This window comes from Mytilus edulis, chromosome 8 (genome assembly GCF_963676685.1).
Source record: "Mytilus edulis chromosome 8, xbMytEdul2.2, whole genome shotgun sequence".
NCBI lineage: Eukaryota > Metazoa > Mollusca > Bivalvia > Mytilida > Mytilidae > Mytilus > Mytilus edulis.
In genome coordinates, this window is record NC_092351.1 from 76,702,533 (window position 1) to 76,716,378 (window position 13,846).

General features: G+C 31.2%; 1 protein-coding gene across 1 annotated transcript; it reads right to left on the bottom strand.

The window, feature by feature from the left end:
• Positions 1 to 1,236: 1,236 nt before the first annotated feature.
• LOC139486311 (uncharacterized) lies at positions 1,237 to 6,443 on the bottom strand. Its single transcript, XM_071271161.1, has 5 exons — positions 6,300 to 6,443; positions 5,358 to 5,489; positions 3,679 to 3,804; positions 2,869 to 2,953; positions 1,237 to 1,326 (listed from the first exon to the last, which is right to left on the bottom strand). Exons 1-5 carry the CDS (start codon positions 6,358 to 6,360, stop codon positions 1,308 to 1,310), a joined length of 423 nt encoding a protein of 140 aa, XP_071127262.1. The 5' UTR covers positions 6,361 to 6,443; the 3' UTR covers positions 1,237 to 1,307.
• Between the last annotated feature and the right edge of the window lie 7,403 nt (positions 6,444 to 13,846).

A 13,846-nucleotide genomic window follows, 5' to 3' on the forward strand; every position in this document is an offset into this window, starting at 1 on the left:
AGGAATTTTGATTCTCAATGCTCTTCAACTTTGTACTTTAATTGGTCTTTTTAACTTTTTTTGATTCGAGCATCACTAATGAGTCTTTTGTAGACGAAACGCGCGTCTGGCGTATACTAAATTGAGTCCTGGTATCTATGATGAGTTTATTCACACGAGTTTAACACATCCACATTATGTGTGTGCCCGTCCCAAGTCAGGAGCCTGTTGTTTAGTTGTTGTCGTTTTTTGTCGTTTCACATATTTGTTTCTCGTTCATTATTTTGTACATATATATAAGCCCTTTAGTTTTCTCGATCGAATTGTTTAACATTTGTTAAGTGGGGCCTTTTTATAGCTGACTATGCGGTATGAGCTTTGCTCAGTGTTCATGTTGTTGAAGGCCGTACTGGAACTATATTTGTTAATTTCTGTGTTATTTTGTCTCTTGTTGAGAGGTGTCATTTGCAATCTTATACCATCTTCTTATCTTTATATTCACTGTGAACATGAAATGACTGTTTGTTTAGGCAATCCGAGAAAATATTGAACAGTATGGCAGCAGGTAAGTCACCAATACACCAATACACATGCCCTTATCTCTTATAAACACAAATATGTGTTCCTAGGACCTTTTCTTTTATAATTCTATGTGCAGTGAAATGCGAAATTGTTGTTAAAACTCTAAAGAGTTATGTTAAATTGAAAAAGATATATGAGTGCCAAAGACAAATCTGTCAACTAGAGAACAGAAGGAAATTACAAAATCCCGCTATGATAAACTTTTAAACAGTTAGAGACAGACAAAGACAAGAACCGATCTAAATTGTGGACAACACTTTAGACGAAAGAAGTGTTCATAGTGGATAGGTTGTATTGGTGGAGGAAGTCGAATAGCTCGATGAGTACTTATAACTTTTTACACGCTCAATTGCAATCCTAGTCTATCAATATTGGTGTCAATTGGAGCTTGAAACGTGCAGTATCAACTCAGTGGTGAAAGGTTAGTGATTATTTGTAAATGAACTACTATGACCACTTGACCACTGCTAGAATTTAAATAAGATGACGCATTTCTGAAATGAAATATATAAAAGAAATACATACCAAGGAACAAACAATAAACGACATTTAAGACAATTGCGCGACTAACTGTTTTGTATCTGTGGATTTTGGGTTTGAAATATCCGTGTGGGTTCCTAATTTTTTGGTGTTGACAGTTATTCGGAACACATGTGGCATACTCATTAAAATCAATATCAAACATTTTTTTTTATTATTTCGGATTTTTCACGAGATGTTTTCTTCTGTTTTCTTCAAGATTAAGGTTAGCGTCCATCGCCCACACTGAAACGATAAAATTGTATCTTTCACATATAACATAACATTAACATTACAAATTCTACTTTCCAAGATGCTAGTTTTGACAAATGAAACTTAAAGACTTCTTAAAACTTGATAGGCTGAGGCAAACAAAAAGGAATTGAAGTTAATTAGTTTCAGTGAACAAAAAATTACAAATATCAATTTAAAAGAATTCATTTTAAACTTAAAACGGAAACCAGGCATTTTTGTAACTGATTTTTTAACTGATTTTTTTATAGTTTTTTCATATGTTGTAATATTACACGTCTGTCCAATGTTTGGAGACGGTTGGGCACCCGTAAACATGTAAAATCCCAACACATAATGTAGGATAAAATTAAGGATGGAAATGAGGAATATGACAAAGAGACAACAACCCGACCAAAGAGCCTATAATTCAGTGGGTGTCGTTTGTTGCTATGTATCATATTTGTATTTTTTTCATTGTTTTGTAATTAAATCTGGCCCTTAATTGTTTCGTTAAAAATGTTTTAAATTTGTCATTTTAAAGCTGAATATGTGTTATGTGTTTTGCTCATTACTGAAGGCCGTACGGTGACCTATAGTTGTTAACTTCGATGTCATTTGGTCTCAGGTGAAAAGTTGTCTCATTCAAAATCGTATCACATATTCGTATTCTAATTTCGATATTATTGAATATTTATCATGCACAGTAAGTTCAAGAAAATTATTCGTTGTGTGCATATACTATACGGAAATGCATACCATCCAGTTAATTTGATTGTTTTATATGAATTTAGTTTGGTTTTGCACACATTATTCCAATCCGAGGTAAACTCAAAAATAGATATCAACGGAGGAAAATCGCGAAATTTACTGATTACCTTGAAATACTGGCAATGTCATATAAATTTAGGAATATTGCAATTTTCAAATCAATAGTTTTGCAAAAATACCCGATTTTGATATAAATTAAAGGAGATTTTGAAAATAAATCGAGGAGAGGAAACTTCAATTGGTAAATATAAAATGTCTTTAACAGGTGTGTATTAAATATATCAAACTTAATATCATATACATGTAACCACGCCTATGAAACATATTTCTGAGTTTATTGTACGGTGATTTTGAATCAACTTCATAATCCTAAAACAACAACACGAAGAAGGGACAAAAAGAATATTTCTCATGATGTTCTTGACAGGCACATGGATTATCTGTTTAAAAAACACTGACTTATGAGCTAATTGTTAGCTCGTTTTCTGAACAGGAACAAGAACTACCAACATGTCTGAGGTAAAAATATTGTTTGGGATGGGGTTTTTGCCATTTATCTTACTATTTGTTTCTACTGCTGAATTGACCGTATACTACATCAATATTCTGTTTAGACCTCCATATTCAATATCTTACATGTCTGTCATAGTACATATCTATAGGCAAATTCATCTTGAGCATAAATTTAACTTATTCTAAAAAGAATGATACATAAAAAACTTAATTCGTGAAACAGGTTATCTGTACAAGAAAATCCTATCATTTGGTTTGTTAACTTAAACTTGCCAACATGTCAATCCACAGCACTCTCCTTCCCTTGTTAAACGTGGCAGACACTCGTCCTTACAATTATGAATACAATCTTTTACACCTGTAAAAAATATAATGAAAACAACTCGAATAAACTTCAGGCATCTGAAACGATTTTCTGGATTTACCTTCATCGGGAATCCTAAAAGCCGAATATTTGAAAGCCAAGGATGTATAAGAACTGACGTTGAAGAACTAGTAATCAAATATTACCTTATTAAATCCATATATATTTCCTTTTTCTCAAAATATTTTGTCGTAACCCAAAATAAAAACGGATAGGTCATATTCTCAGTTTACTGATTCAAGGGTTTAAGCTATACTCATCGTCAAGTATTTTCCAACTAGCTTTACCATTCTATGACTGATGATCCCCAAGATATTTGTATTTCATAAAACAAAAGGATAACTGTGATGCACATTTAGTCTGTTGTATCATGACAATCTTGCATGTTGCATTAGAAGGACATAGTTGTTTTAATGAAGTTCAATCAGTCCTTCAGTTGCTTCATTTATTTTTTTACGTTGTAAATGACATTGTTTGTTAAATTAGGATCATTCAAGAATCCCTAATCTGTGGGAGTTCATATTTTAGAACAGTTGGAATTTTATTTTTGAATTCTCGATGAATTCCTTTTAATTTTGTTTGAAGATTTTATGAAAAGCAAATATTCATTTGTTAAATTTTTGTTGTGCGTCCAATTTTCCGATAATTATTATTATTTTTCATTATGTATGTCCCCCCTATCGTTTTTCTTTATCATTTATTATAACCATATTACTTACATGGTTTAGGTGTCGTTATCGGAGTTGGTGTACAACAAAACCTGTTGCCACAACAGTCATTTGTATCTTTGTTTCCATCACAGGTTTCACCCTCACTCATACATGTAGAACCAACAGGGCATGTGTCTAGGAATAAAAAGATGATGGATTAAAAAGATATATCACATCGGAGTCTGCTTTGTGATGAACAAAAAGGATTGCTAAATCTAAATTCATATTTCAAAGGTATAAATATACCAGCATTACAAAAAAAAGTAAACAAAATAAAACAAAAACACAAGTCATGTACAGCTGAAATGAAACAAAAGATTGAATACAACCCATCTTCCATTCTTTACTGAGATGTTCTCAATTGGTCAGGTGGAGTAACTACTTCCTGGTTAACTACTTTCGAATACGTAGGATCAATAGAGTACTACATGTGTCAGGTTGTTTATACTGGATGATTTTTTTGGGGTATTGATACTGCTTTTACTCATAATACAAATGCCCAAACATCTGGTTTGTTCTCAAATATAAAAACAAAATAGCACAATACATCTACACATTCTTGTAATAACCTAAGAGTGATATATGTGATAAGATCCTTAAATATAAGTCATGATCGGTGATGAACGTAATGAAATATAGAGGTTTTGTTAATGGGTGTTGTTGTTGCAAGATAATTAAAATATTGAAAAGTGCAAATCCCAAGTCAGGAATACGACAGTTATTTTCCAGTCAGTTGATTGATAAAGTCGAGGGTATTGGTTTTTTTTCAATTGTTATGAACTGCACATATTTGAATGTATCTTAGAGTTTTTAATACTATTAACATTATACATGACTCAATGTAAATAATTTGACAACAAAAACGATAAGAATAAGTTTCTATGGAACACAATGCCCTAAATGTTTTGTTTAGATGCTTGGTGACTTAGAGTTAGTCAATATTTTAATTCGGCATAACTATTCAACAGTTCACTCTATAATGTACATGACTTTTGTGTACAAAGTTTCAAATTGACATGACAACAAACTACACTAAAACAAAAATATATCCTACAAAAAAAAAACTTTACGTTTACCTGATACGAAAGAAATTGATTATCTGACGGACGGATGCATATACAGAAAAACATAATGACACTCTTGTTAAAGTCGAAATTAATATCACATTAGCATAACAATTCAACTGACTGATTTGACGCATAAGTTTAGATTAATTTGCCGAGAGAGAAAGTTTAAGACTGGTCATCTTAAGTTGAAATGCAGAATACGTTCACCCTGTTGACTCACTCGGTCGTATTTATCTAAAATGTTTCTCTTCGTTTTCGGTTGTTGCCTTGATTTGTCTCTTCTTGATCGATTTACGATATTTCATTCGGCAATCCTCGGTAGAGTCCGCTACTCTCCGATGAGGTTACGGAATCGGCCGAGTTGAGACGATTTACGACATTGGTGAACTATTGTTTTCTTAGTTTATATCATGCAAATTCTATTCTTTGGTTCTATTCATTTAGAATAATTGTTGGAAATATGGAAGACAAAGCATATATTTTAAGTTATTCAGTTTTGCGTATGTGTACCGTTCATTTCTCACATTTGTATTCAATGCTAGTATATAGGCCTTGACATAAGTTATGTCGTTCGGTAATCAATGATACAATAATTATTGCTAAAATAAATTCGTTACTTACCAGTACATTTGCAACATGCTTTCCCACACTTGCACCTGACAGATAGTTTTTCCACATTACCTCCTAACGATGGACATGTGTCAGAGTCTGAACAATATCCACCTCGTTCGGTACATGCAAAGTTCGGTTTGCCTGTAATTTTGTAACAAATTATTTTAGAGATGATAAGTAAATCAAACCCTGTAATACTACGAAAATCTTTAATAGGTAATATATCATATTCTTGTTGAATGGATCACTGCTTCAACTGGATAATCAAGACAATGACCAGACGTAAAACGATGAAAATAGAAACAATCTACAAAATCACTTCACAGAAAAAAAAGCAATTGAACAACACGAACTCCAAAGTCAGATTCTTAATAAAAACTGTCAATTATTTCTCATATATGAAATAAATTCTAAATGTACTTTGTGCTTAATAGTTGTGTTGAAGAACATTTTCATACAGAATGTGTTAGTGTTTCTTAAAAATAGGATGAAATCAAATTATTAATCTCAATAAATTGATTAGTATTTGAATAACAATACTGAACAACACTTTCCTTCCGATACAAATTCGATTTTTGCTAAATTTACTTATTTATTGTCTTTCAAACGAGAAATAAAACGACGACAAAACAAGAAACAACCCACAAAATCACTTCACAGAAAAAAAAATTGACAACAATTTAACAACACAAACCGAAAAGTCATATTCCTCAAAGACTATCAATTATTCAACAGCCGTTGATGAATAAAACATAGAAATCTTAAAAATTGGCAGTACACATTTAACATAATGAATTCAATACTTCACATAGACAAAGCATGTACGTTGTACTAAGATTTGATTTGTTAAACCAATCAATAAGCTACATGTATGTAACAACCTCTGTCTACATCGATATATATTTGTATCTTTCATCATTATCCAAAAAATCCTTTACAATAAACACTTACCTTTACACTGATAAATCATTGTTATTGCCACTACTAAAACGAGCAGAGCAGTTTTCCCCATATTAGCTATTTGAAAGGTAATTCAGAGAATGCCTGATACGACGATGGTTATTGCTTAAATATCTAAATGAGTCGGATCAATGGACCAATAAGGAAATTATGTTGCATTATGGGGGTGTTATTGTTTTTGGTTTTTGATTGGTTCATACGTGAGAATTGCGTGATGATAATAGTTGTTTTAAACGTCCTTGACAACCAAAGGCAAAGGACGTTGTTTTTTTTTACTCCTTGTGAACATTCAAAAATAGAAATATAACAGTACTTTCTGTAGAAAAAAATATGTTTTGATAGCAACATATTTATGTTTACGATGATAAAATCATTTCTTCAACCATCAGAGGTATCGACCACAATCCAACAAATTGAGACAGTACACGACTGCTCTCATGCGTTTTACTGACATGAAACAACACATGAAATACAAGAAATTTCGTTACAATTATTAAATGATAGATCAAGATACGGTTGAAATTATCCATATGTATGAAGCTACAAGGTTGTGATTTCGATTTTGCGTTTCTCTTTGTTTTCTGCAGTTTTCTTAATCTGCATGTTATTTTGACATGCGATTAGAATTGAACTTTCCGATTTGTGTTCTTGGGGTTGTTTCTTTGGGTTTTTTTTTGCAACTTAATTCATTTTGAAAAGACATTATGTTTTTGTCTATATATATTAATTACATCTGTTCAAATGCATATTTGTAAATAGTTATGAAAGGTACCAGGATTATAATTTAATACGCCAGACGCTCGTTTTGTCTACATAAGGGTCATCAGTGACGCTCAAATCAAAATAGTTATAAAGCCAGACAAGTACAAAGTGTAAGTTACAATGTAAATGTTGCCATACTTAAGCATGTTACTTCAATGAAATGACTTATAATTAGTACAAATATGTCTTTTTTTATTACGGATACATTGATAATTTAAAAATATCATAAATCTGGAGATTATTTTGCGTTTATACATGCATGTCTTAATTGAAGTCATACTCATTTAATGAAAATATGAATACGATACGGTGTAACAATAGTTTTTAGCATTTCGTATAATTTGGTAAATAAAAAATCTTTACCACGTTTATATATTATTTTTTTTTATAGATTTCGAACAAAGTGCTTAGCTGCTCCCTCTTGGTCGTTGTTCTCTCATTATCAAAAATTATATTCTACAAAACCTAAAATGTTAGACTGAATCTATTAAATTATAGATTTAATATATCTATTGGACATATACTTTTACTAACTCATGCTGTCAGTTTAATACAAATACTTCCTCAAACTTGTTTTGATTACAGCTGTTGATAATTTTTATCCCCAAAAAATGCATTTTTCTTTTAAACAAAACTTCCTTGTCTGATAATATGTCTAACTGTACGATTAATAATTATTGCTAATTTTATAACCAAACGTTCATTAACTAATAACATTGACGGTACTAAATGAGCATTTCGACAATGTATGTCCCTTCAGTTATACTCGATATAAAAACAATTGAAGATCAAAAACCTTGAACAAGATATGAAAAGCCTATCAAAATAGGCCTAAACTCTATCCACATTGAATAAGGAATCTGGACCCTAATGTATAAAGCTACTTAAGTTAAGATTTTCCTGAGTAAACACTTAAGTTAAGGAAACTCCGCCTTTTTTATCTACGTGGTATGCCTAAAAAGTCTTAAACTAAGTATTTCCTTAGTAAAATCGTATAGCTGGTTTAAGTCGCGCCCACAAAACTTAAGTGGTATGCATCAATCCCCTTTAACATAGAAAACGCCTAATATTATACTTCAGTATAAGGTACCTAAAATATACCGCCTGGTATCCATTGTTAGTACACAAGAATAAGAAGGAAGCGATGGGGATCTTTGAGAATGCAAACTCATGTTTTCCGGGGGGACTGGGGACATTGGTTTAAATTTCAAAGATGTAGTTTTATTCTAAAGATATAGGGGAAATTTTCCATGAATTTGTTTCACTTACTAGTTCAAAATTAGAAAGGTTTTAAGACCTACTCCATGGAATTCGAAGTCGATATTACATACTTGTGATATTTAAATCGCATTCAATTATTTTGTAATATTTCCTTAAATATTCAATGATATATTGCTGTTGACGAAAATATGTCAAAATCAGATATTGCAAAGAAGGAAGCTTTAACATAGATAAACTATGGTGTATCCGACAGATTCGACTAATTGTGTATGACTGCTATTTATTTTTTTTAAATCTAGCAAGTATGCATACAGTTTTGAGTCATCTATATGCATTGCTAACTTTCAAGTGAAACATTCGGGTATATGCTCAGATGACAATAATACCTTACAGTAAACATAAGAATCGGAAAATGAGTGTTTTAGTAAAGAATGGAGGACTTTAATTTAAAAAGTGACCCTGTTTTGATTTGAATTCATGGAAAATCCTACCCCCCTTTATTATTGGTGTCAGAAGGTAAGTGATAAAAATGTATGAACTTTTAATTAAACTAAGATTTTACTAGCATATAGCATTATTAAGCTAGATGATTTGATACAATATAATGTTCAGTATTCATTTAGCGACTCCTCGTGTGAGTTTTGTCTGCAACAAAAAAAATGCTAGTGGATAATTTCAAAGTATTTTGATATTTTATCATTAATCATTACATGTATAAGTTATCCCACTTCTTTTCGATCTCTTAAGAATCTCTCCTCATGAAAATTTTTCTATACTTATTATATTGTTATTTCCTTCTATCCCCATGTGTGACTTGGGAATATAAATACGGTCAGTTTGGTATTCTTCCGACAGGCAGCAGAACCCCAAAGTAGGGCGTCCGTTCGGTTGTGCTGAATGTATAAGTTTGCAGCCACGTTCGTTCAGAATAGGGACGTTAAGTCAAATGCCTCGTGTAGAAAGAGTGTCATGCTCTCTTCATGTTTAGAATTTTTGCATCAATTGTTTGAGAGGTCTGTAGCTGGCCTGTTACAATGCAAAAATGTTCCCTGACCTTCAGGATCTACCTGTTGTATTTATAGTCTCGATTTAGTGTTAATTTGATCGCGTCCTGAACATCCATGAAATATTTGCAACTAGACGTTGAGCAAAAAGCAAAAAATGACCTTTTCAATTGGCTAAGTATTTTTTAACATCAATTCAACCTTAGTTCTAAGACTTTAGAAATTACTCATTTAGGGGAATTCTTAATGAAATCTAAGTTTAAGAAACACTTAAGTTAAGATGCTTAATGCTTACGGGCTCATACCTATGCATGAGGAAGACATATTCCTTAATTTATGAATGATTACCACAAAAAAAACAGAGCAAATGTCATGAAAACAAGGTGCGGTGCATTTGTTTTATGCAATGACTGAAGTACTCCGTATTGATACCTTCAGGAACGAAGAGACAACACGCAGAGGTATCGATCACATTCCAATGAATCGAGACAGTCCACGACTGCTCAGGTCCAATTCATTGACATGAAGCAATATATGAAATACAAGAAGTTTTGTTACAATTATTGCTTAATAGATCTGAATACGGTCGGAATTATGTATATATAAATAACTGAAAGTTTGAGGCTACGAGGTTAAATCGAGTCTTGCAGTTTATATTTAGAGTGGAGTTTCTCTGATTTTCTGTGATGTTTTTCCCTATTTGTCTTATTCTGTATCTGTTTTTGATTTTCTTGCGATTAGAATTGTACTTTCCCTTATGTTTTCTTGTTTATTTGCATTGGTAATTCAATTTATTTTAAAAACGAAATTATTTCTTAGCTTATTTATATTAATTGCAGCTGTTAAAAAAAATGTTTGTGTAAATTGAGGTGGGGCTTAATTCGACATGTTACTTCCATGAAATGCAGTAGCATACTTTGTGTGAATATGTCTTTTAAACGGATACATTTTAAGAATCATAATCATTAATGGAAATAGTGTTGCCAGTCCGTATGATTTTGTAAAAAGAAATTTCTTCATGAAATCTTTACCAGGTGTACACTACCAATTGGATTTGAAAGTGTAGAAAGTATGAGACATTGGTACACTACCAAGAATTTACACACGTTTTTTTGGTACATTTCTACCGTGGTTTATATAGTAGATAACGGCCTAAGACGTTGATATGTCGAACGATCTGACTTATGATTATTGTTTACATCATAAATTGTTTTAACATCAAATTAAGGCGTTATCAATAGTCCAACAGGGAAGACAGACAAATCATATTAAGTAGTGGTCAAAATTCCATCACGGTTGCATTTAATTATTACAAAAAGTGGTTTCATATTATCAAAGGTAATTGGAAACTGTTTAATTACCTTAATATGTCTTCTGGGTTGCTGTCTTTTATTCGAAACAATTTAGATAATTTTTCATCATTGCTTACGTCCTCATAAAAACTATTTAGGATCTTGAAATCCACTAAGTTAATTAAAGTTCATTTAATATATTATTATTTTTTCACTAATTCACTCACAAAAAGGTTCGAGTAAAAATCCAAGCAACGAACAGTTTTCCCTCGTGACTAAATTTATTTTTCGTATAATTTTTGTAACATTAAAATTGTTTTGAAACATCAAGTTTTCTTAGATAGAAGTCGTCTGGATTGAATAATAATAATTTTATTTATTAAAGTGTCACATATTGATTGTCATAAAACATCTACAACATTTGTAATATTTGCACATGAAATAATCAATATACAGCCTTAAAAATCTAACTGATGAGACACTAACAGTAAAAACTGTGTACGTTTTTATCAAATTAAAGCATCAAACAGTGCTCATTAAATATGTTAAAAATATTCCTTATATTTTTAAACATGTTAAAGAATTATCTTTACATATAGAAATGTCTTTACTGTGTTAAATAGACGTATACAAAGCCAATCTCCCATACAGACAGTTTTATCGTCCTTTCCCCATCAATTTAGGAGGAAAGGATGATAACTTTGTCTGTCTGGGAAATTGATACAAAGCCTCATAATTATCGTATGTTATCAAACATCTATATAATATGAAAAACAATATTTTTGCGTGAGAACAGTTATAAGTTCAGAATATTATTTTATACTTTTTAGATAATTTTCTGCGAATAAGATATTAATGAAATAATAAAGTTATCATAGTATTATCATAAAAGAAGGTTTAGTACAATACTTTCAACATATGTTCTGATAAATGAATGTTGCACTCATCTATTCGTGAGACGACTTTTCAACAGGTCCATATTAAATGAAATATGGAAGGAATATTTTATCAAAAATAAAAAATAAGTAACATTAAGAAAACAAAGAAATATATGTCTCAATTTGAATCAATTCAGGTACGAATATTCCTTTACTGGTCTTCTTTCTAATTCAAACCTGTAAATAATAGATTTTTTAAAATTTTTTGAAGACCACATCAAAAGATTTGATAAGAGTAATGAACTTTGAAATTCAGATTCAAATTGGACAGGCATTACTATAACATGTATAACATAACGAGAAGAAGGTGCTCCGACATGGTTTCGTTTCAAATAAGAAAGGTTTATTGCAGTTTGGCAGAACTTGTTTATAAGCGATACAGCTGCTTTCTGAAATGGCAGCTATGAACTTAAATAGCAAAACATATATTAAACTTTAATTCTATTACTTTTACTTAAATGTGGCACTTACTTGGAAGAACTGTCAAAGCATGATCTAAGGACCATTATGATAACTTCTCAGAATATGTTTAGTGAACACTATGGCGGTAGCCTTATTTTTTAATTTAAATCCACTGGTTGTCAATGTTTACTACGTAGTTTTTATCTCACACACCGTAAAAAGTCTACTATTTCAAATCAACCAAAATGATAAAAATATAGAGGCAAAAGATTCAAAAGTGACATTCAAACTCATAAATCAAAAATATACTGAGTGCGCCATGATTGCAAACACTATTTCAATCTCAGAATTTATACTTATATCAATATCATATAAAAGGGAGCTTAAAATGTATACATCAGTAATTCGTGAATTACATTGAAAGTTTCAATTTGTAGGCGATTACACCAACCCCGAAACATAGTTGCAAATTTTGTGAACTTTATAGGTCACAAGAAAGTACAAATTGTTGATCTTTTGTTGAAAATAAAAATTCGATTCTTTTGATAAGTGTTTCTCGATGGAATTTGCTGAAACAGGTTTCAAATCATAAAAAAAGTCAGATAGTTTTATTCCATTTATAATAACAAAAGACAGAACGTATCAAATATAGTTACGTGATACGATCTACAATGTAAGTATAGTATATACATTGACATGACCAATTACTCATAATATATGATTAACAAACTGTTAGAATATAACTGTACAATATACATTTATTAATAAAATAGTAAGATCACAAAAAAATAAATGTGTATCATTAACGTCAGTTTAACCTATCTATATATATCTACATCGCGGGTTCTGTACTGCTTTTCTGAAAGTATAAAATAAAGGTTATAACATTCAATCAACAGGTTAAGGGGGAGACAATTTTAGTGAAACATTCTGAACAATCTTTACTACTGTCACTGTATTGTGTTGTACGTTTTATCAAAAGAATACAGTAGATACCTCTAGCATGTTTTACAATACTTTAAGCGAGAAACAAAATACACGATTTGATGCACAATGCACAACTTGGATGTTTGATATTGTATTACAGATTAACGAATAACTCATTCTAATATGAATGTGTATGAATTCAATAATTTCCCCCATTTTTTTCTCAACACTGTCATTCATTTCTGATAATATTTTATTAGATAACAGTATATCTCAACAGACCCAACTTCGTCTTAATTTGCCTCTGCACATAATGTACTATCTTAGCCCTGTATGAACACATGAAAAGTGTCCCAAGACGCAATTCTGATAAAGGTAGCGCAACATACCAACAGGATATCGATTCAAACGTATAGCATAAAATCGAACTGACAATGGCATGGTTAAGAAAATCGAAACACGATTCAATAAACAAGAAAACAAACAGCAATATATAAAACACATCATAAAACACTAAAGAATCAGCAAATAAAAACGTCAGCAAAACTAATGATCTCAGGTCACCTAAAAGGGTTATCAGAGAAATTTTTTCTGACACCGGCGTTAACAATAATTCAGCAGAACATGTGAAAAGTGAAAAAGACGGGATTTTGGTAACGACTATGAGAACATATTTGTCAGTTTATGCTAACTTTTTTCATTTATTTTAAGAAGCTCCTGAATGGAGTAAGTTGCATGAAACACAGGTACAAGTTGATAAACAGAGAATTACAGTTGGTAGACATAAAACTAGTGTCATCATTGGCAATTTTATTGTTATAAAACAAAATAGAAATTACTTTTTTAATTTGATTTAAGCTTGGAATTGGGTGAACACATAAACCTAGTTTACATTGCTTATAAAATTGATAACGGAGATTAAGAAAGAGATGTGCAAGAGCTCTAGATGGTTCCAATATCATTCTGTTACTCTTGTGGACACTTATGTGAAT

Coding starts and splice junctions, on each gene's coding strand:
- LOC139486311 (XM_071271161.1), bottom strand. CDS start 6,360: ATGGGGAAAACTGCTCTGCTCGTTTTAGTAGTGGCAATAACAATGATT. Junction 5,490..6,299: donor AATGATTTATCAGTGTAAAG/GTAAGTGTTTAT, acceptor ACAAAATTACAG/GCAAACCGAACTTTGCATGT. Junction 3,805..5,357: donor AGCATGTTGCAAATGTACTG/GTAAGTAACGAA, acceptor TTTTATTCCTAG/ACACATGCCCTGTTGGTTCT.